At 41.3% G+C, this 24517-nt stretch overlaps 1 protein-coding gene across 1 annotated transcript in view; it reads left to right on the top strand.

Annotated features, from left to right (window-relative positions):
* Positions 1 to 24517, top strand: part of agmo (alkylglycerol monooxygenase) — a 36994-nt gene that overhangs the window by 2413 nt on the left and 10064 nt on the right. The window contains exons 3-9 of the mRNA XM_053327417.1: positions 3920 to 3986; positions 4542 to 4607; positions 5463 to 5542; positions 6411 to 6545; positions 10415 to 10531; positions 13966 to 14048; positions 18493 to 18598. Coding sequence (XP_053183392.1) covers positions 3920 to 3986; positions 4542 to 4607; positions 5463 to 5542; positions 6411 to 6545; positions 10415 to 10531; positions 13966 to 14048; positions 18493 to 18598 — 654 coding nt within the window. The remainder of the gene's footprint in view (positions 1 to 3919; positions 3987 to 4541; positions 4608 to 5462; positions 5543 to 6410; positions 6546 to 10414; positions 10532 to 13965; positions 14049 to 18492; positions 18599 to 24517) is intronic.

The raw sequence follows: 24517 nt of genomic DNA, 5'->3' as shown, positions 1-24517 counted from the left end.
GACAGCAGTAACTCTTGGCTGCTTGGCATGACCATTCAGTCTCGTGGTCTGTTTCTGCAGTAAAGATGTTGGGAGATGCTTTCTGCTTGTTTTCGCCATGAATTTCCTCCACAGCAGAGAAAAAAACTCATCACACGAGCTTTCAGAAACTCTTAGCTTAAACCTCGAGCTAAAGCAACACTTTACAGTCTGACTATAGCTAAAAGTCTCACCATGAACAGAGCCTTGCACCTTTAAGGCTACAAACAACCCATGATGCAACTGCTACTTTTTCAAATTTCCACAGTAAAATATTGTCTTATATTCAGGCCAATAAGTTTATTATACTTACAAATCACAGCTAAAAAGGATAAAAAAAAGTTATGATGTTTATTTGGGCGGAAAAATGACTTGGTTAGGGTTGGGAAAGATCATGCTTTGGTTTTTAAAGTGTGAGGACTGTCATCATCATGATTACTTTGGACATCACTGTAGCTGTTGAATGAATATGATATGAATCCTACTGTGTGTATTACATCCGGTATAGTACAACAATCAAGTATGTAAATGTATTATCAGCCACTGAATGAATTTACTCCTCAGTTCACGGTTGCTGTGCAGAGTTAAAAGTTAATTTGACTTGAATAAAACATCTGTCAAGTTATCTTTCCCCCCGTGCCAACACAAATCCGTCTGTTAAGTCGAGCCTTTGTAGACTCAGTGTTGCAGTGGAACCTGCATTCAATAAAAAATAATGAGATTTTATGAAATATTCCAAACAGAAGCATGACCACTCTGCCTGCCTTTAAAGTGACTGGGAGTATCACTTTTACAATCCCCACGATCGTTAGAGGGAATGAATGGATTTGGAACGCCTTCCATCTTTTAGTGCACTATTAGTGAAAACAGTCGTAATAGTCACAATTTTCTGAAGGGATGTAATTTATGCCTCCTTTATGGCCTTTTTTTGATGTCATGTAATTTATTGGCACGCCATCGCCTGCACCACTCCAGCCTCAGAGCCGAAGTGAAGTGGTGGAGACCCCTTTTCATTCAAGATAAAACTCTCACGCTCGGCTGCCAGACGAAGCCATTACAAGGAAATAATGAATCACTGAGAAATTCTGTCCAGCCGTGCACATTTCTCCAGACTGAGAGGTCTGTCGTATCGATGCGAAACATCAAAATATCTGCAAGAGTCGCAAACCAAAAGAGAAACATGAACTGTGTGAAATATGCTCTGTAATCTGACCTCTGTAATCTTTAATGACTCACTGGTGAATCTGTTTAAGAAGAAAAATGATTCGGTGAAACTGTTTAAGAAGAAAAATGATTCATATTTAGTATTGCACTCATGATACATGGACCAGACTGTTTGTGCATGTTTTCTCTATTTGTGTATAGATGGGGTGTAACCATTATTAGCAGCGTTAATGTCTCTGCACTTCCACATCTGCAGCTGTTCTGCTACCAACCTATAAATGTTGAATCCTACTTATTTGAGCTCGTTAATCAAGAAAAAACAAATAAGAATATAAATATTAATGAAGGTATGAAAGTTATTTTGACAACTGTGTTAATCAAGGCTTTAATCTTATTTATTTATCCTTCATCATTTCCACTCAAGTTGTTAAACCTGTGATTGAACTTATTTTTCTAAAGATGCATATTTGGTCACCTGTTGTAGATTCTCATCATTTTGAGTTTGATAAGGTTATAACAATATATATTGAGATTACATGGAAATATTTTGGTGATTAGAATCCATCAGTGTGAAGCGTCTTCATAAATCATGTGCCCATTTAAAGCTTTTAAAGGATCCTCCAGAGTCTAGATCAGGGGTGTCAAACATGCGGCCCGCGGGCCAGAACCGGCCCGTCATTCTTTCCATCTGTCCTTCCTCTCTACCTCCCCCTTTCCTTTCTTTGTTTGTTCGTTCCTTCCTTCCTTCCTCCCTCCCTTTCTTCCTTCTGTCCTTCTTTTCTACTTTCCCCTTTTCCTTTCTTCGTTCGTTCGTTCCATATGTCCTTCCTCCCGACTTTCCCCCTTTCCTTCCTTCTGTCCTTCCTTCCATCTGTCCTTCATATACCTTTCCTACTTCTGTTCTTCCTTCGTCCCTTTCTTCCCTCCTTCCTTTTGCCTGTCCTTCCTTCCTTCCTTCCTTCCTTCCTTCCTTCCTTCCTTCCTTCCTTCCATTCCTTCCATCTTTTTAATGATCCGGCCCACATGACATCAAATTGGTCTGTATGTGGCCCTTGAATGAAAATTAGTTTGACACCCCTGCTCCAGAGTCTAGGTGCTGGTGGAGTGGAGCCTTCAGATAGTGAATGTACTGCATTTATTTTATAGCCTTCTGATGCTTCAAAATGCATATCGACATTCACCCACTCATTCACACAGAAGCTGACATGAAAGGTACCATCCTGCTCATCAGGAGGCTCTGATCACTCACACACACACACACACTGACTGCACAGCCTTTTGGAGCAGTTTGAGGTTCAGTCTCTCACCCAGGGACACTTCGACATGCAGACTAGAGGAGTCGGGGATCAGACCGCTGATCTTCTGATTAGCAGATAACCTCCTGAGTCACAGCTGAGACTCAACCATTAACCATAGTTGAGTCTCTCTGGAAATCATGGAGGTCATGGTGGTTGTGGTGGGAAAGTGGTGGGTTGTGAAATAGCAGCTGTCTCAGAATTTCAGCAATATTTTAAAAAAAACCAGCAACTCTGATCGGATTGAAAAATGCAGGCGAAAAAGATCATAGGTCAGGTATGGTGAGGTGAGACATGTAGATGTTAACAGGAGGAAATAATGGCATTCACCCACAGAGGAATAAAGGCAGAATGAGAATGAGGGATGATAGGATTGATGTGAAGATGATGTGATGTTTGTTTGAAGACTATCTGATTGATTGAAGTAAATTTAAAAAAATCACGTTGGGAGCAAAGAGCAGTGTGATGGCTCCTGCTTTCTGCCATGATGTTTTCAGTTCGGTTCAGCATCTGTTAAATCGAGCATCTGGTCTGATCTGGTCTCTGTCGGTCGGTCGGTCGGTCTAGAGCAGGGGTGACAAACATGCGGCCCGTGGGCCAGAACCAGCCCGCTGAGGGGTCCAAACCGGCCCACTTTTCCTTCCTGTCCTTCCTCCCTTTCTTTCTTTCTTTCTTTTTTCCTTCTTTCCTTTCTTCGTTCCTTTCATCTTTCCTTCCCGTCTTCTTTTCCTTCCTACCTTCCTTCCTCCCACCATTTCTTCCTTCCTTCCATCTGTCCTTCCTTCCTCCCTTTCTTTCTTCTTTCCTCCCTGCGTTCCTTCGTTCCTTCCGTCCTTCCTTCCTGTCTTATTTTCCTTCCTTCCTTTTTTTCTTCCTCCCACCCTTCATTCCTTCCATCTGTCCTTCCTTCCTTCCCTTCTTTTCCTTCCCTCCATCTTTTTAATGATCCGGCCCACATTAGATCAAATTGGTCTGTATGTGGCCCTTGAATGAAAATGAGTTTGACACCCCTGCTCTAGAAGGAGTGATAGTATTTTGACTTCTCTTGACCAGATTGCTTCCAGACGTTCCAGTTTAAAAACAAGAAATATCGAAATCATTTTTACTGATGACATTGATACTGAGGATGCACCTTCCATTTTAGACTCTCCATGAGCTTTCCCCATTCACATTTTATCAGTCTCTAATATCATCTCTGCACACAAGATTCTCATAAAATTTGCAGAGCATATTTATACTCTCAGAAGGATAGCCCATTTTTTATTCTAATGATCCCCATGACCCTCCTTCTAATGTCACTATCAGTACAAACTAGATCTTACATTTATCAGTTTGAAACCATAGTTTATATATTCAATTTTGTTATAGGTACTTTAAAATGTACTTTAAAATATTACTTCAATGTTTGCCTGACTTTTAAATGTTTTTCTTCTCACTTTCAGTTGATCACAGACCTTGGACCTTTGGAGTGGGTGTTTAATACCCCAAAACATCACAGAGTTCATCACGGTGAGATAACTTCTGTTTTATACTGGATAGTTTAATGTCGGAGTAGACCCGCTGTTCCTCCGCGTCGAGAGGAGCCAGATGAGGAGGCTCGGGCATCTAATCAGGATGCCTCCCGGACGCCTCCCTGGTGAGGTGTTCAGGGCCCGTCCCACCGGTAGGAGACCCAGGACACACTGGAGAGACTATATCTCTCGGCTGGCCTGGGAACGCCTCGGGGTCCCCCGGGAAGAGCTGGACAAAGTGGCAGGGGAGAGGGAAGTCTGGGCTTCCCTGCTTAGGCTGCTGCCCCCGCGACCCGACCCCGGATAAGAGGAAGAGGATGGATGGATAGTTTAATGTTTTACTGGTTGATGATCACCAGGACAATGCCCATAAATAGCAATATCAAACATTTGTTCAATGCTGAAAGGTTGATAATGATTTAATGTCATTGGGTTGATGTACTAACAGGATGTGGGGAAAAATAATGTTAATGAAAAGACGTAATGGCCGGTGTCAGCGATTTTTGTTTTTTGACATTCTCTGTGCAAAATTGACCAAGTGTTATCTCAACAGGAAGGAACCTTTATTGCATTGACAAGAATTATGGAGGAATTCTGATCATATGGGACCGATTATTCGGTAAGGAAAAGTAATCAGATGTTTGCTCACGGCTGTTTTTAAGAATGAAAATATCATTACTTGGTTTTGGACAGAAACCAGAAGTTGTGGTGTCACCCATTACTTTAGCTTTTAAACTTTGGACTTAGTTTTGCATCGGAGTCCAAAATCTGGAAATGTCGGGAGGAAACTGATCAAATTTTGAAGTGTACATTACCCACAAATCCTTAGGGCCAGTTTTATCTCTTTGTGGTACGACAGTTTAAAGAGATTGAACTCACAAAAAGTGATCTCAGCTTTCTTTTTGCTTCTCGCTAGCAGATTTATTATTTAATGACTGCTGCTATTTTTTTCCTATCAACGATGGTAAACATGTGTAAGGTGTCACTAATGAACCCACCAGTGAATTACCACTAACTCTGTGATTCTCCTTAGCTTTTTAGCTCCTTTGGGTTAAGGTTAGGGTTAGGGTTAGGGTTAGGGTTAAGGTTAGGGTTAGGGCTCTTACTCTCTTTCAATCTCTCTTGTTTCCAACAGCAGGTAGCTCTTAGCAATAAAGCTATGATAAACCCAGTGTACCCTACCTGCTCAACACCAAATAGCAAGCAGATACAGTTGGCACATTACATAGTGAAGCATTTAGCTGCTAAAAAAAAGCCAGATATTTCCCTCAGGGGTTGATAGAGACCTAAAACAGAGTTTAAAGAGAATGAATATTGGACATACATTAGCCAGTTGGCCTGAAACAAGACTCTACATATAATGCTATTGTTGGATGCTGTTTATTTTATTTGTTGCATTGGCCTCAAGTGTCAAAAAAGCCTTTTAAATACAATTTAAGGTATTTATTTATGTTTTTCTTTTGTTTGTTTCCAGGTACCTTTGCTCTAGAGACAGACAAAGTGATTTATGGACTTGTATATCCTATCAAGACATTTGAGATCCTCCGTATTCAGGTCAGTCCTGCCTTCCTTCAATTACATCGCTGTCATTGGGCCTAGGCATGGGACGATAACCGTGTTCAAGGTGTACCGCGATTTGAAAAAGCCACGATAACCGAAACCGCCAAATTTTCTGTCGTACCGTTCCTGAGGTATGAGCTGTTTTTAGTCTGGTCAAAGACAGGAAGTGCTGGTCAAAGACAGGAAGTGCTGGTCAAAGACAGGAAGTGCTGGTCAAAGACAGGAAGTGCTGGTCAAAGACAGGAAGTGCTGGTCAGAAATCCCTCAGGTGGTGCAGCTGCAGCGTAGAGTATCACGACCCCTCACACTGTCATTACAGATTCAGGTTAAATGAACATGTCTGTCTTTATTTTTCTTCCTTTTAGGAACATTTTAGAGCTGGAATCACAATACCACCATACCGTGAAACCGTGATATTGTTTCTTATGGTTATCATACCGCCAGAATCTCATACCGGCCCATGCCTAGTTGGGCCACTGTTGGAGCAGCTCGTTCACATCAATCTGAGTACAAACACCTTCAGCAGATGAGGCGTGAGCTCATGTTTCCCTCGCCCCGACTGAGAGGCTATTTTGTAACCATAACATTATTACTCCTTACTCTAAACAAACTGCCTAGCAGAGGTGAAGGAGGCCAATAAATGAGATGCCGGGAGGTAGATGTTGTGATTATTTTTGCTGCCCTCACCGTTGGCAGAGCAAAGCACGAGCGACGTCCTGCCCAATGAAAGCAGAAACATTTCTACTCAGGATTAATTATCACAGCTATTGCTCCGTTAACATTGATCAGTTAAATGTAGCGTTTGATTGTATATTGATGTTTGACTTGGGTGTTTTCTTTTTTTTTTCTTTTTTTATTCCAGTCATTCTACTATTTGTATTTGTGGAAAAAATCCAAGACTTACAAGAATATCAGCAACAAATTGTCGACTTTCCTCAACGGTCCAAGTTGGAAGCCTGGTAAAACTCGACTGGGTGACCACAAAGGCAATCCCAAGGTTGGTTAAAAATTATCTTTGTTTCCATCATTCCTGAAGGAGGAACAGTCATTTGTTTCTCGGCAATGTCCTCAAACTTCATTACATATCATTGTGACACACTTGAAGCTCAGGCCTAAATGACTCACAGCATTCCTTATTGCAGGATTCACATATTCGAAAAGTTTTACAAGGAACTGCCACATCAAATAAAAGCTGCAAAGCCTTTGTAGAGGGAACACAATAAGTTCATTTTCACCGTCTTTAAACGCAGTCTGCGGGATTAAAACCGCATGCAGTTGAGGGCAACTCTGTGTGTGTGTGTGTGTGTGTGTGTGTGTCTGTGTGTGTGTGTGTCTCTGTGTGTGTGTGCGCGCAGAAAGAAATACAGGCTCCAGTTGAATGACCCAGCGGTTAGCTTTGAAATAACGCTGATGGTGTCACATATTTAGGTCCCCCATGCTTCACACTTAAAAAAAAAAAAAAAAAAAAACTCCCCCTTTGCCTTTACGATTAAATTGGCCCTTAAACTCAGCGGGGTGATTCTAAACACGGATTGAGCTGGCATTTAACCGAAATATCTTGAAAGGCTTCCCGTAGACGGCTGCTCGCTGATATCTGCCGGTGGGTGAAGGAGGGAAAGGAAAGAGAGCGGAGTAAAGGACAGAGAGAGAGAGAGACAGAGAGACAGAGAGAGAGAGAGACAGAGGGACAGAGAGAGAGAGACAGAGAGAGAGAGAGAGAGAGACACAGAGAGAGAGAGAGAGAGAGAGACACAGAGAGAGAGAGAGAGACAGAGGGACAGAGAGAGAGAGAGACAGAGAGAGAGAGAGAGAGAGAGAGACACAGAGAGAGAGAGAGAGACAGAGGGACAGAGAGAGAGAGAGAGAGACACAGAGAGAGAGAGAGAGAGAGAGACAGAGAGAGAGAGAGAGAGAGAGAGAGACACACAGAGAGAGAGAGAGAGAGACAGAGAGAGAGAGAGAGGGTTGAACGTGTTTCAGCTTTTTGAGAATAAGCAGAGCAGCGTGCTGGAATACCTACAGGGTTGGGGATGGGATGCGGGGGGAACCCACATATGGTGATTGGGTTCCTCAGGATCTTGGGAAACCCCCTGAATGTAGAGACAGGCGTCTGTGATAGGCCAGTTTTATTTTGTTTTCATACTTCATCCCTAAAAGAGGACACAGTTTCAACATAGAGCCCTTAGTCAGACCTAATTACTTATCGTTGGGACGCAGGGGCAGACAAAAACAGGTCAAATGACTCAGGGAATTCTTACAGAGGGACTCATATGTTCCTTAGTGTTTGGGGGAAACCGCTACACCCAATAAATCCTGGACGACTTTGTAGATGGAACACAACAAACTAATTTTCACCACTTTTGAGATTCAGCCAGTAAAAGACTCAAATAACAGCTTTTTTTTTTTTTACTCTCAAGTCTCAAGATCTTTAAAAATATACACATACAGTAAGAAGTAGAAAGGATTTGGGAATTGAGAAAGGTCAACAAGTTTGAACCTGTTTCTCCATTAAATTTTCCTAAAAGACATTTAAAGACATTTAGAAGTCTCATTAACATTGACTCTATTGTTTCTGTCTCTCTTTTTTTTTGCCTTAATGCTTTTTTTATTGTCCTTTTGTAGTTATAATAGATTTTGATCACTTACTCACTCACTTCTTTATGTCATTCAACACTGTTCATCTTTCTCTTGCTGGATTCAAATTACATACCCACACATACTGTATGGGATTCATGGGTAATGATTCATGCATGTACTGAAAATGATATTGAGGACAACAGTCAGTGTGGGTGTTTTGGGGAAAGTGTAGTTGCCCCCTCCAATGTGCCCACTCTGTTCTGATGGCCAGCTTGTGGTGACTCCTGGAGCTAAGTAAAGAAAAAGTAGAAGTAAGATCTTTATTTGAAATGAAAACCCCTCAATTATATCTGTACATATTCAAGCTCAAATTTGAAGCAAGTGGAGCAACCTTAGCAACAAGGACTACAGACAGGCGGCCATTTGTGGGCAAGTGTGAACGATCTGACGTCATCACGAGGAGGAAGTCGAGGCAACGTCGCAAACGAAGCGTTCAGAGCAGGCGTTTACCTCAAGTTTCACAACTGTGACCGTGTTTAACCCTTTATAGGACACTCATTGAAAGGAAGGAAGGGAGGAAGGAAGGGAGGATGGAAGGAAGGAAGGGAATGAAGGAGGGAGGAAGGAAGGAAAGGAAGGACGGAGGAAAGAAGGAAGGAAGAAAGGAAGGAAGGAAGGAAGGTAGGGGGTGGAAAGAAAGAGAAGGAGGGAGGGAGGAAGGGAAGAAAGAAGGAAGGAAGGAAGGAAGAAGAAAGGGGGATGGAGGAAGGAAAGAAGAAAGGGAGGAGAGAAGGAGGGAGGGAGGAAGGACAGATGGAAGTAAGGAAAGGAAGGAAGGGAGGAGAGAAGGAGGGAGGAAGGGAAGGAAGGAAGGAAGGAAGGAAGGAAGGAAGGATGGATATTTTGGGATATTTACAGAAGTTACCAAATATAATTATTTGCCCAATAAAGGGTTAACAGACATCCATCCATCATAGCAGCATCACAAGAAGCATGCGTCCCTCTTTTCAGCCCACGTTTTGTTTGACTACGCTGTAAACTGACACCCACACCTCACCTCACCTGTGCTGTGACATCTGGAGGTGGAGGACGAGGAAGAAAAGAACGATTCAGAGAACAACCACACAGTTTTTTATAAATGTTAAAAGTCTAAACATACAGCTCTGACCCATGATATCGCTCCTCTGCCAGCTGCTACCAACAACAAGATGAAGTGTGGGTTTGTATGATGGCTGCAGTTAGCTACGTAGTTCACTAGAAAAGACAGGAATGTTGACATGTAGATCTGGCATGGACACAGGATGAGAAGTTTGAATCTAGGTATGGCATGATAACTGTGTTCAAGGTTCACCGCGATTTGAAAAAGCCATGATAACCGAAACCGCCAAATTTTCTGTCATACCGTTCCTGAGGTATGAGATGTTTTTAGTCTGGTCTAGTCATATAAATCCTTCCTTCCTTTTTGTCTGTCCTTCCCTCCTTCCTAATCCCTCTTCCTTCCTTCCTTCCTTCCTTCCTTCCTTTCCTTCCTAATCCCTTTTCCCTCCTTCCTTCCTTCCTTTTGTCTTTCCTTCCCTCCTTCCTTTCCTTCCTAATCCCTTTTCCCTCCTTCCTTTCCTTCCTTTTGTCTTTCCTTCCCTCCTTCCTTTCCTTCCTAATCCCTTTTCCCTCCTTTCTTTCTTTCCTTCCTTCCTTCCTTCCTTCCTTCCTTCCTTCCTTCCTTCCTTCCTTTTGTCTTTCCTTCCCTCCTTCCTTTCCTTCCTCATACCATTCCTAAGGTATGAGCTGTTTTTAGTCTAGTCAAAGACAGGAAGTGCTGGTCAAAGACAGGAAGTGCTGGTCAAAGACAGGAAGTGCTGGTCAGAAATCCCTCAGGTGGTGCAGCTGCAGCGTAGAGTATCACGACCCCTCACACTGTCATTACAGATTCAGGTTAAATGAACATGTCTGTCTTTATTTTTCTTCCTTTTAGGAACATTTTAGAGCTGGAATCACAATACCACCATACTGTGGAACCATGATTTTTTTTCTTAAGGTTATCATACCGCCAGAATCTCATACTGGCCCATGCCTATTTGAATAATTTATGAATTTTTTCTCATTTCACTGTATAACATTATTCTCTCTGTTACACTGTGCAAGCTTGTCACTGCACTGAATGAATTGCTGTTGTCTGTGTTATTGAAGTATGAGCATGCTGTCAGGTGTGAGAGTCTGTGCAACAAAAAATTACTCCAAAAAACCCCAAAAGAATGAGGGATTGAAATATGTTGTATTTTCCATGTGCAGGTTACAGGAAAGGAAGTGCCTCATGTTCCCAGCTGGCCGCTGCATTTACAAGTTTATGTGGTCCTACATTTCCTGCTGGTGCTGCGGACTTACCATGATTTGTTTGAAAACAAGATGGTATGTATTTGTCACATTAAGAAAACTTTTAAATGTCAGCAGACACAAAGAATAAAAGGGGATTTTGTCTTTTATGTTCATTGGAAGTTTTACTGCCTTGAATACTTAAATAGATTTATAGGATAAATAGATAGATAAGACAGTCTTAATGTCAGCAGGGAAAACTAAATGAGAGTAAAGCTTTCATTTCCAACCATTCCCTGCAAATGCACAACCAAAGAAATAATATAACAGAAAGCATACACAATACAACACAAATACAAGACAAATAACTTATAAAATCCCCCCAAAATCTCAAAAAAACAAAAGAAACAGTCATTGATGGTAGTCCTGCAGAAGAGACGAGCTTTTTGCATTCCTTTATGTCAGTCAGACTTCTCAGTCCCTGGATTGATGCTGGTGACCTTCTGGTCACAAACTGGCTACTGTTATGTTTAGGCTACTGTAATTACTCATATAAAGTATGACAAGGTGGTCCAAAGCTCTTAATTTAAGACTGTTGGAGTTCTGCATGTTTGTTTGCCAACATTATTTCACCTAATTATGCAGTTTGTTGTGGCTGGTCTGTGGTTGAGTAGAGTCCTCTACTTAGCCAGCAGGAAAAGACTAGCTCTGTCTAACATCATGACAGAATGACTGATCGGCATTCCCCTTTAGAACAACCTTTGTCTATTATTTTCCACTCGACGAGCCAAAAGACCCCCTTCCTCCTTCTTCAGAAAAAAAAGAAACAGGTCTCCTCAACAGTTATCTTTGGAAGGCTTTTTTCCCTAGGCATAGTTTTGGTTAGCCAAAAAGTGCTGTCACGCCCAGCTCCTCCAAACTCCCAAATAAAATGGCCTGTCTTTGTGATCACTACCTCCGTGGTGCTCCTTCAGTTGTGGTCCCCCCTCACACACACACACACACACACACACACACACACACACAGATACACACACACACACATTCACACACACATACACAGACACACATTCACACACACATACACACATCACCCCTCTAGGGTCGAAGGCTCCCCTCCTTCTCGGCGAATGAAACACCAGCTGGTGGTCCAGCAGTGAACACAAACGCCTTAATTGTCGAGTCAACCATTTCCCAACCCAAATAGCCTTCAGGATGCAGCAATCAGGACTTGGAGGGAAAATAACAAAGTGAGCACTCTGGCCCAACAATAAATCATGTCACTGTTATGTATTTATACCCACATGTTCGCTAGCTGCTTATTTAGCTTGACAATTGATGATACACTGCAGGACAATTTATGGGCTTTTGCGTTAATTCAAAGCCATGAAAACATTACTATTTCAAACAAGTGAAGCTACTCTTCAATTACATCATCAGCAGGCCAACGTGCACTTTTTATTATAGGTTAGCTTAACAGCTCCTATTAGAGGCAGCGAGGGAAATTGACCAAGTCAAGAACTCTCATCTCACAACGACTCTCCATTAGTGTTTTTATGATTGCATAATTTAAACCTGAGTACATGCTGTGATATTAGTTACAATTTAAAGACATACAGGGACACAAAGTCTGATCATTTGTCAAAATATTGCACCTAAATTTTCTTAATTGTGTGGACTCCCTCTTCAAGATGTTATAAGTGCAATTTTTACTGTCCCCTTGACTGAAATGACGGTAATACTGTCACTACACAGGACTAGTGAGTCAGCATTTACTTCACCAAGCTCCAAGGTTTGCGGCTTTCAAAGCAGACTTTCCAGTCCATGTTGTATTTTGGGGAAAAAAAAACTTGCACAAGTACGGCATATTTTCTACTTTTATGTCCTCGCCATGATTTCTTCTCATCAGAAAGAAAAGTGGTACAGATATGTGATTGAATCAAACTCTATGTGAAGTTTTAATGAAGATTAACACACATGAGAGTGATTTCAGTGCAAATGATCAATAGTGTAGCATTTATATCGTCTTCATTATTTAGTGTAGTAGCATTTCACTAATGAGGTGCTGGTGCATTCTCTCAGAGGTAACTCTGTCCAACCAGCCTTCATGAAGGTTGTCATAATAACGGCTGCTATAATGGTCTGAATAATGATTTAATCTGCTTCGTCTCAGGGGACAACAGAAAAAACATAATCAGCCCGCTGCTCATGGCACTGTGTTGCCAACAGATGTTAAGTTTCATTTCTATCCTCTGCAGATATTACTGCAGTTTGACACTCGATCACACAGAAAATGAACACAGTCGCAGAAGCAAAAAACACTTAACTTTCCATTTTCCCAAAAAAAAGAAAAGGAAAAAAAAAAAGTCCTGCAAATGTGACTCCAGCTGACAACACTGAAGGAGTTTCTCTCTCCTGGCTGTTTGCCCACCAGGGTGATACACAGTCAAACAAATAAGATCATGTGACCAAACACGTCTGGTCTGCTGGGTTATTAAACACAGATAAATTCACATAACCTCTGATACCATAATTATTCTTCAGTCATTACACCTCTTACCAAAAATAACTGTATCTGTAGCCTTTGAACTCTAATGCAGTTTGCTTTTGATCATTCAGCTTTAACAAACTTTGACAGTCTCGGATGACTTTTTAGCTCCGAATCTTCCCGTCCTGATTCTTGGAAGACATAACCATATCATCTCTCACTGTTCCCATGTGTGAGCTAATAGTTGTTATGGGGGGGCTTATGGATTATGAGGTTCAGATAAACATAAAGAAATACTGTTTTATTGCATCCTGTTGATGGGTTGATTTTTTATGCTGACTATATATGGTCTTCAGGGTATGTACAGTATGGGAGCAGTCGGTGAGATTTGGCTGTTAGGTTCTGTATTGAGTGTCGGAGAAATATAAACCTAAGCTGACAGCCCACGGCATCCTCAGGAGACACCGGGCTTCCAGCTGCTACCCTGAGCCAAGGCCGTAGGTTAGGGAACACAAATTAGGCTGTACATCACGTTCTGTACTCGCTGCATTTGTGTGTTTGTGCGAGTCTGTTTGTGTGTGTGTGTGTGTGTGTGTGTGTGTGTGTGTGTGTGTCCCTGTTCGGAAAAGGTCAGTAAGAATCTGCATGGGATTTCTGCTCCGTTGTTGGTTGTTTTGGCTCGGTTCAGACGCTATCGGGATTCAAACTGCAGTCTCTTCCACTGTGGTCAAGTCCCCTGTCAAGACCCATCGGGGATGATTAGAGCGTCTATGTAAACTAGGCATGTCAGTGTAAAGTAAGAGGTGGAGTGCATTTGCTCCAAGATACCGTATGTGCCAGTACATATTCTGAAGGTCAGACATATTTTGGTTGGCATTGCCAAGTAAACAGTCCAACAGCCATGTGGTTTATGACTGCTCTCCCAGTAAGGTCTCCTGTGGATGTAACTTAACAGGCCGTGATATTGATTTAAGTTTTAGATTCTAATGTATTTTTTCCCAAACTTCATCTCTCATGGAGTGTAAACATATCTCAAACCTAGGTGCTGTCTCAGCTAACCATTCTGGGGATGACCGGCTACGTTCTGCTCACTCTCACCTCCATGGGCTTCATCATTGACCAGAGGTACAGTACTGCTGACATTGGTTTATTATTTATTTCTATGGAAGTGGAAAGAGGGGAAATGATGGGTGAGACAGAGAAACAGGGAAAGAAGGCTCAACCTCTAGTTTCTCAATCTGGGGGTTGAAACCCTCCAAGGAGTCAGTAGATTAATCAAAGTGGTCGTGAGATGTTTAACAGGACACAAGAAGAAGGAATAATACCATATTGCTAATAGTGCTAAAATGTTTACCTTATTAGTCCATTGACAGAAAATGAATTGATAACATATTTGATAAGTTATTCATTGATTGTTCGTTATCCAGCAAAAAGTCATTTAGAAGGCTGTGTCTAAATGATCTGATGACTTTGTAAAACACAGCTGCCTTGTGGCGTTAGCTGCTCAGTTAATATGTGGGCTCGTATTCAAGTTCATTCAAACTCATTTTATGTTAGTGCACATTAGTTCAAACTTGATTTTTTAAAAAGTGAAAGCCCTACTTTGCATTCTGAACTGTTGATTTATGTTTCCCACTGTTTCCTTTTAGATTTTATATAATTAAAAGGTTAAATTTGTGCTCTTCAATCACACAAATATTTTTTTATGCCTTTTTATCTAATCAGTGCATTTATTTGTGAAATACTGGATAGTTGTACGACTTCAGGTTTCTAAAACTATTCAGATGAAAATGGAAAATCACTCTTTGGGTGTGCTACTTGCATATCCCAGACTCATGCAACCTGTGACCGCAGAGTCAAGAGCTGACTTTGTTTCGCCTTCAAGAAAAAAAAAAAGTTTAATTAATACCAGCACAGAGATCTGAAGCCCCATTCAGACATGATTAATATTCCAGGGTGGAAATGGTTAATACATTATAAACTCATTGTTCTGGAAAGCATTTGAGCCAAATTACATGAGGTGATTATGTGATGGTCCATATAGTATTAACTAATTAGCCAGTAATTTTGTTTTATGAAAAATTAAATTATTTGGACAGACAGTTACAAAGTCTACTAAGAAGGGTACTGGTGTCTGAGATTAGTCACATAAAATCAGGTTAAAGTGGACCTAGGGCTGGGCCATTATGGCAAAAATCAAAATCACGATTAATTGCCCAGCCCTAAGTGGACCTATTGTGCTCATTTCCTCTATATTTTTATTTAGGGATTCCACTACTGTACATTAGTGGTATGGTACTGGTCCTTTATGCAGCCCCTCAGTTCAGCCTCTGTCTGAAATAGGAAGGTATAGCCCCGTGTCTCTTTAAGACCCCTCTCCTGATTTCGGGAAGCCTGCAAAGGGGCAGCCGTATCAAGAGTTGTGTTAAGTTACTGCCGATGCAAACCCAACATTTCCTGCTTTACTGCTTCATATTAAAAGCTTTACAATGGTGAAACAATATGGGACTTTTATTGTGAAGAATTTACAGGAAATTAAATGTGTTCATCAGCGAATTAGCAGAGTTTCATTTGGGGAACTACAACTGGGCGACACAACAAGATATGGAGATATTTGGAGCTCTTTGTTCAACAGTTAGAAATAATGCAGGGAAGAATAGTACAAGCAGAAACAGCCAGAGTGATGATGATGTCTGCTGTGTAATGGAAAAACGCTCACAGTGTGCCAGCTCGAATCAAGGCTCGATGTGACTACCCTCATAACAATGGAAAAATGCCATAATGTTAGTCAAGCAGAGCAGTGAACTACTTTGCGTGGAGCACATGAACATATAAAGAACTCCATCACAAGTGTTGGGAGCGTTCAGAGCAGTCTGAAGCTGGTGCTTTTTGTTCATAAAGATGATTTCTGCATCATTATTTTTTACACTTTGGCCACGTTTAATACGAACATCCGACACTTTAACATTACATCTGTGATTGAAAATAAGGAAGAAGACACATGTGCCCTTAAAGCAGGGGTGTCAAACATGCGGCCCGTGGGCCAGAACCAGCCCGCCGAGAGATCCAATCCGGCCCAGTTTCCTTCTTCCTCATTTCCTTCCTTCCGTCTGTCTCCTTCCTACCTTTCTTCCTCCCTTCCTCCTTGTCTTCTTTTCCTTCCTTCCTTCCTTCAGTCTGTCCTTCCTACCATTCTTCCTTCCTGTCTTCTCTTCTTTTCCTTCCTTTCTTCCTTCCTTCCTTCCTTCGGTCTGTCCCTCCTACCTTTCTTCCTCCGTTCCTCCTTGTCTTCCTTTCCTTCCTTCCTTCCTTCCTTCCTTTCTCCTTGTCTGTATTTCCTTCCTTTCCTTCCTTCCTTCGTCTGTCCTTCCTTCCTACCTTCCTTCCTTCCTTCCTTTTAATGATCCGGCCCACATGAGATCATATTGGTCTGTATGTGGCCCTTGAATGAAAATGAGTTTGACACCCCTGCCTTAAAGCATATGATTAAGCATAGCATGGCATTCAATGAAGAAGACTCCCTCACAGTGAGCCACATGAAGAGCTATGAAGAGCTATTCTCAACAACATTTAATACCAAATATGAGCTAACACAACTACCTGCTGGAGGGCACTGCATCTAGAGGAAGACCAGCAACATGGCTGGAGGACAAAAGCTGTGCATTTGCAACACAACCAGGTATTTATTTTACTCTCTCTCTCTTTCTCTGAATGTGTGCAAAGCTTTTTTTAATTACTTGGTTTATTATGACCTATATATATATTTTAAATGTCAACCAGAAATTCAGGATCGGTCTCTGTTACACCTAGATTTACTCAGTCTTTTCCATCTCTGCTCCCATTTCACTGTGAAAGGAAACAGATGAGGGGTGGGGGTGGGGGAGCAGCCACTAGTGTCCCCACACCTGCAGCAGAACAGCCTGTTGACCAGACAGACGCAGCATATGGAGACGAGCTGGAAAAAAAACTCCACCCAAGAAGACGGCACTGGAAGATCTCTTCTGGGGGACTTTAACTAAAGCAGCAGCACCACAGTCCATCAGTCAGATTGATGCAGAACAGTCCCTCACAAGCTGTCCGCTCAAGTGGTGGAAAGAAAATACTCAGCTGTACCAACTGCTCTACCCTTTGAGCAAAAGCATACCCCTCCATACCAGCCATCTCTGTTCCTGTGAAAGGGTTTTTGTGACCACAGGGGATAACGTAAATGTCCAGAGATCTCATCTTCTGCTTGAAAATATAAAAGATATTGTCTGTCTCACTTTTACAAAGAAGAAAACTAGATATGCATTATTTTGCATAGTTTATAATTTTAAAAAAGGATTCATTTTGTCCAAGAAATAAAGGAATCTATTTCAGTCATAGATTGTCTTCGATGTCTTTTATCTTAAAAAAATCCTGACATAGGTATCATGAATTGTTCTGAATTGTGAGTTGAGTCATATGTACAGTAGTTACTTTCTTGGATTAAAAAGCATACAGCATTTCACAGAAACAACTTTATTTCTGTTCTCATTTTTAAATGTATTTTCCAAACATGAGTACAATGGGTTTGTACTGCAGTCTCATTTGAATAGCAGCCTTTATTAAATAAGCTTTAACCTCAGCATTAGCACCTAATAAAGTCAGTCAATAATACAACTGAAATAAATCCATCACATAAAATTATAGTTTCATTTCCAAAAGTGTCTATTTATATATTTGAGGTAGATTATGTCTGTCTTTGCTGTCTAAACAACACATTAACTAGTAATCTTCTGACTAACCGAACCGAGTGTTGTATGAAACTACAGCTCAGTGTCCTCTCTGAGTCATACACAAGTCTCTGAGGTTTCGGTTTGTATTAGTTTCTCTTTGCTAAATGTGTGAAAAGTTGCAGTAAAGTAGCAAAATGATAAGTTATTGCAAATGTAGTGATTTCTTGTATTCGTGCTAATTATTGCTATCGCTAAATCGCAGTTTCCTCATAACAGCTGACATTTAGCCCATTTGATGAGCTGGGTGTTCTTACTCTTGTTATATGAATTATTAAAAACTTTTCCTACAGTTATTCTGGTTCCCAAATAAGAGCAGACATCAGAGTTAGTGAGTTGGCATCTGTCGAGTTTACAGAAACCTCTCTACTACAGTCTTCAGCTGTTACATAGAACTCAAACTGTGTGCTGGACTGATGAAACTCAATAACACCAAATGCAAAAACTCACAGATTGTAAGATTAAAATAACCCAAGCTCCCCTAGAGAAATGTATCTCATCTGAATGGGATTTTAATCTCTATAGCACGTGTTGCTGGTGTCATATATCTGCCGTGTAGCAGTGGAATTGACCTGCTAATAGACCATGACTCCTCGCATAAAACGTCAGGGGTCAAATCTATTTGAACTCAATCAGCTCTGTAAATTGAAGGTTCTCCCATTTAAAAAAAAAAACTCGATTATTCCTGAAACATCATCACTGCAGAGTCTGTCCTCGACGTGAAGGCCGGGGCGTCAGTAAGGTGAACAAATGGAGCTGAAATGTCATTGAGCCTCAGTGTTGTGTTGTCAGCTGATGTGTCTTGTCTTGTTCAGGCCAACAGCGGCTGTCCTGGAGATGCTGCGCTGTGTCGTCATGGTGACAATGCAGAGGTACAGCTACGTGAAGCCCCTGCTGCCTGCTCTAGCTGTTCCAACAGAGGTAACAACCTGCAGTTTCTTTTGTTCTGTAGCAATTGAAAATAACATCTTGATCCTTCTATAATAGACAATAGAGCTGAAACTGATGATTATGTTCATTATCGATGAATCTGGTTATTTGCTTGATTAATTGATTGATGTATATTACATTTCTCAGAGCCCAGGACATGTTTCCAGATGTCTTGTTTTGTTTGGTCAACAGTGAAAAACCTCATAATATTCAGTTTACTATCGTAACAAACTTACTTTCCAGAAGCTAACCAGCAAAAGTTCATAATTTTTTCCTAAAACTATTAAATGACTATCAAAATATTAGCTGCTGATTTATTTTCTGTGCATTGTCTAATCAATTAATGGACCAATTGTTGACACTCTCACAGACAAATTGACCCAACTCTGCACACTTTCAGTAAGATGTATTACATTGGCAGGACTTTTACAGAACACTTGTAGAAGTCAGGGTATCTAAAATTCCCAACTTGATTTTCAAAGTCTGGGAACATTTTGAAAAGAATCATTCCAGGTCTTAGTAACTGTGGAAAGTTAATTAAACAACTCCTGCTAGAATCATTTTCTTGTATTTAGTAATTTGTTATAACAAGACAACTTAGTGATGCCAGTATCCATGACAGTATACATAGACATACTGAAATCTTAAAATTATGAAATGATCGTCTAGAACGCTCTATATGTGTTTGCCTTTGATTGTGTGTGTTGTGTGGTCTGTTTTGTGTGTGTGAAATGTGTGTGAGCTGGGTGCTAAGTCCAGCTCTGCAGCCCTGTGATCTATGAGTCCAGATGCGTCTCCCAATTGACCATAAAATTGGCGTGCCTTTCTGGATCTGGCAGCCTGACTGTAGATGGCGGCTGACCTCTCATTATTTGCCCTCCTCCCTCTCTTTTCTTTCTGCTCTCTCTCTCTCTCTCTCTCTCTCTCTTTCTGCCCGCCCTTGCTGCTTGCCATCTCAGCCAGTGTGAACGAGAGCAACACTTCTGGAACCAATTAGTGCTGTCTGCTGCTAACTAGAGCCGGCTGATGAGATTTGCACGTGAGCGCTGAGTCGCTGCTTTTATTGTCCTCTGACTCCACATCTGTGCTTCTCAGGTGTTCAAAAGACAACTTTCTACAATTTTCTTCCTTTTTTTTCTCCTCACCATCAAATAGACTAAAACTGAATGAATTACATTTTTTTTGTAAAGGCATGTCTAAAATGAGGTGCATATCCAATCAGCTTCAGGGCAAAAAAAAAAAAGTCTTGATTTATGCTGCACATGCTGCACGGCTGTGTCACTTTGACAGCACTGTAAGTTTTATGCAGCCTTTCCCTTAAGTGAATCATTAGGCCTCATTTCAAGTCGCAGTACATCAGGTTGAGCCGAATAAATGTCTCGCTTGCAGGTGGGGCTCATTGAAAATCCTCACAATTTACTTGAAATGGTTCCTGACATATTTGTGCCCTTTGCTCAGAACTACAGCAAAGGGGAAAAAAACATGAAACCACCCCCCAAACTTGAAGGTACTTTAATGATATATGGGTCTGACGCATGAGGTGAACGGCTAGCTCTTTGTTGCAGAGGGGGGCGTGTTTTAAAGTCGAGCCAATCAATTAACAGTCACTCGAAATGGAGGAGGGGAAATTCACATTTAATTGTATTCAGGCCCCATGCAACTGTACAGTTGTGTAAAGTGGTGGTGAGGGGGGGGGGGCTACAAAAAAAAAAAAAAAAACTACAAAAACTAGGTCGGTTTGTGGTCCTTCAAACCCAGTGGTGTGATATACTGCACCCTCAAAGCTCACAGTGGTATTTATAGTGGCTCTGGAGATTTCCCTTGTAAAGCTGCAGGCTTGACCTGTAAACCAGGACTGCCTCTCGCTCCCAGCCGCCCACTCGCCCGCCCAAACCCACGTCTGTGCCGCTCACATGAAGGCCTCGCCGCTTCAGACGAGACGAGGCTGGCAACCGTGTGTGTGCGTTTGAATGAGCAGGGCTGGTGGAGTGGGGGAGGCGAGGTGGGGTGGGGGCGGGGGTGGTGGGGTGGGGGCGGGGTTGTGTGAGGTTATAGCTGTCTATCCAAGTTATGTTATGGGTGTGTTTGTGTGTGCGCTGTCACCCAATATGAGCATCTGTTTGCCTGTGTAGATCATAGCGACCTCAGCTCGTGCCATCTTTGAGAATTGGATGCCCACAAATAGAGCCAGACTGATACTGGATTACTGAGGCAGATAACGAGACAGCTATTTGACAGCTAAAAATCTGATCATTATTCATTTTTAACGTTGAATTCTTGATAAGGATCATTTTGATTTAATTATTACATAAGTGGGACTGAGATATATATACAGCGTGGGACATTTCACAGTTGAAAAATAAACTTAATGTCAGTATTCTCTGGTGAACAAACTATTTAATGGTAGTTAAAGTTTCTAAATGACTGAAACATACCTTTGACATTGCTGGACTGCAAATATCACTTACCAAAATCTTTGAAATGCTGATATCAGCCTGGCTAATATTCCACACAAGTCCACTAATAGTAGCAATAATATAAGAAATAACTAATATCATTAATATTGTGTATTTAAACTATATAATACACCGTGGTACATTATATACTTTATTTAAAATAATTTCACATGATTATTTTTGACTGTTGCAGATGTCTTTCTTTCATTATTTCCTGACTACTTATTTTATTATCACATGAAGAAGTTTGTCGAGGCGTAAAATCTTAAGTTCAAGTCGATATACCTCTTTCACCCCTCAAGTAATTGTAGTTCCTGTTGTAGTTTTTTGTATCAGGGGCCATTGTTAGTATATCAGGCAGTCTGATGTGGCCCCCAAGTGAGAAATGCTGGGTCTCTCACACTGCCCCGCTGGGTTGCAGCTTGTTAAAAGAAAATATTTTAAGAAAACACTTGTTACCCACATCCTACGTACAGTGAACTAGAGTGCATTAAACTTCAAGACTTCAGCTTTACGTGACTGAAGATCCTTTAACCCTTTACTGGGCAAATAATTATATTTGGTAACTTCTGTAAAAATGTACCAAAATATCCTTCCTTCCTTCCTTCTTTCCTTCCTCCCTGCCTTCTTTTTCCCCTTCCTCTTTTCCTTTCTCCCTCCCTCGTTCCTTATTTCCTCCGTCTTTCCTTCCTTCCTTCCTCCCTCCCTCCTTCTCTCCTCCCTTCCTTCTTTCCTTCCTCCGTCCTTCCTTCCTTCCTTTCCTTACTTCCATCTGTTCTTCCTCCCTCCCTCCTTCTCTCCTCCCTTCCTTCTTTCCTTCCTCCATCCCCCTTTCTTCTTCCTTCCTTCCTTCCTTCCTTCCTTCTTCCCTTCCTCCCTCCCTCCTTCTCTTTCTTTCCTCCCCCCTACCTTCCTTCCTTCTTTCCTCCGTCCTTCCTTCCTTTCCTTCCTCCCTCCTTCCTTCCATCCCTCCATCCATCCTTCCTTCCTTCCTTCCTCCTTTCCTTCCTCTCTTCCTTTCAATGAGTGTCCTATAAAGGGTTAAGTAAATGATGTTAAAGCAGTAGCCTACACAAGTAGAGTGGCGTATGTAGTAACACTGAGTTTGTCACTACTTTTAGCACCTTTGCTAACTGTTATAGCAACATTTCTCAAAATCAATAATATGACACCATTTAGCAGCTTCTTATAAATCTTTGCTAAAGCTGCAAATTGCTGTTTCATTTTTTAAAACCCTATTTGGCAGTATAATCAGTTTGCACCCGAAAGCGGCTTTAGCTTGACACAAATCATTTAACCAGAATCTGAAGCTGGTTGTTCCATTGATTTCTTGCCAATTAGTCTGCAGGCTCTGTTAAAATGCTCCTATGAGCCATTATTCAGAGCTGCTGGCTATTTTAGGTACATTATTCAGGTTGGTTTTTAGGATGGCGCTGCAGTACAGTACAGTACAGTAGATAGCAGACAAGATGCTGTTGAGTTAGGATCCCCAATATGGCTACCACAAGATATGTTATGTCATTATGTGGAATCAGCACTTTTCTAAGAATGTGTCAACAACAGTTTAAATCATAAATTCACAAAGGTTGTAATGCTGTTGTACATGATTGCATTATAATGTGTGGTGTTATTCTCTGTGTGTGTCCACATGCACATGTATTTCTGTCTACTCTGTGTCTGGGGGGCACTTGTGGAGATTGGGCTGTAATGATGTAACACATGGTTGTATTACTGTGTGGGGCCCTGGTCTGCCTGAAGGCACAGAGTAACATGCTGCAGAGCTGAGCTTTCGACGTTGTATGTCCCAGAGTAATTAAGCAGCTTTTCTCTCAAAACGGCCACTAACCGCTGGTGAAGTCACAGTGATTTAAGGGGGGAGCTCGTAAAAATTCACCTGTCTTTGGTCAAGAAAGAGAGAGCTTCTTAGGGCTTCCTATTGGCTCAGGAAAAAAATTAAGTCTTACTTTCTTAGTTAAAATCCACTCTGACAGTTTTCATTATTATCATATAAAACAGAAAATTCCCCAAATAAAAAAATATAAAAGCCTTAGAGGTTTAGACTTTTCCGCTTTGCTTTACTACTGCAATATGACTGAGATGTTTCCTTGTAATAAAATAGTTCAAAACGTTGTATATTAGCTCATGCACGTCTGACACATGAGAGGCAAATCTAAATTTGCGCAGTCCAAAATATAAAAAGAACTCCTCTAAATAGTTTTTAAACCTCATTGGACTTTCCATCTTTTCATCAATGTGCTGATAGTGTTTTCCAATCAAAGAGCTCTTTTTTATGTCAGACTTCCAAGGGAAAGAGAAATGCCCAATGGCCAAAAGAAGAGGTCAGAACAATATTATGAAGTTCATGTCAAACACAAAGGCCCAGGCTCAGCACAAAGCAGCTTTATCTTCAACACATCATCTGACTTGTCCATAAAAATTGCAAATCCCACCCAGTCTGTCCCGGTGTCCCAGCCATGAGCAAGCAGATAAGACAGCAAACGGTGAGAGGTCATTGTTATCTGACTGTGTTGTTTCCACCGGCTAAATCTCAGGTGCGAGAGGCCTTTTTTTTTTCTTTTTTTTTTTTGTTGAAGCAGGAATGTGTGGTAGCAAGAAGCAGCTCTGAGGTTAACAGGATTGTTTGGAGCTATGGAAACTCGGTGAGCATGACATCATCTGAGAGCTCGCAGGAATGGAAAGGAAAGGAAATCTCCTCCCAGGGAGAAAATGGAGGGATTTGAAAGAGAAATGCTGGGTAGGACTGTTCCGTTGGAGTAAACAGCGGGGTGGTCGACCGTACACAGTGTGAAATATTATCACTCAATGTGCAGGGGATCATGCCCGTCAAAGAGTAACCGCTTGGTTTATGTTGTCAAACCACTTGCCAGGTAAAGCTATGGAAATCCAACAGCAATTGGCCCTTTGGGAGTTCTCTAGCAGTATTTAGTTTGGCTTTTGTGGAGTTAGTTTCTGTGGCCAGTGTGCACTTTCTTTTGAATTTGTCTTCCTATTTGTGCTTTAATTCATGGATGAAACACAACAGTCATCCAGTTTATGATGCAGCTTCAGAGCCAGCATGTGAACCTGATTGAACCTGACGATAGCAGCTCTGGGCTTGTTGTTTTTTTTTCTTACAGTATAATTTCTCCCTCTTCTCAAATGCTCATAAAGCTGATTTCACAGAACTGTAATGGCGATTTCCAAAGACGTCTGCTCACAAATTCAAAACATAGCGAATGATAAAAGACTTTCATAATGTTGAAATATAAATAAGTCAAAGAATTTTACTATAAAATCTATCAGAGTAGTGCTGAATGAGGGCTTACTGTATTAATTTAGCAATCTTTATTGCAGTGCGAGCTTTCATCACTCCCTGCTCAGTTTATTAATTTCTCTTTCCCTGCCACGCTCATTGGCTTACTGGCTAACAATCACACGTCCTATACTGTAGTAA

This window comes from Scomber japonicus, chromosome 10 (genome assembly GCF_027409825.1).
Source record: "Scomber japonicus isolate fScoJap1 chromosome 10, fScoJap1.pri, whole genome shotgun sequence".
NCBI lineage: Eukaryota > Metazoa > Chordata > Actinopteri > Scombriformes > Scombridae > Scomber > Scomber japonicus.
Note: the sequence above shows the minus strand (reverse complement) of the source record. Positions and strands in the feature narration are given on the sequence as shown.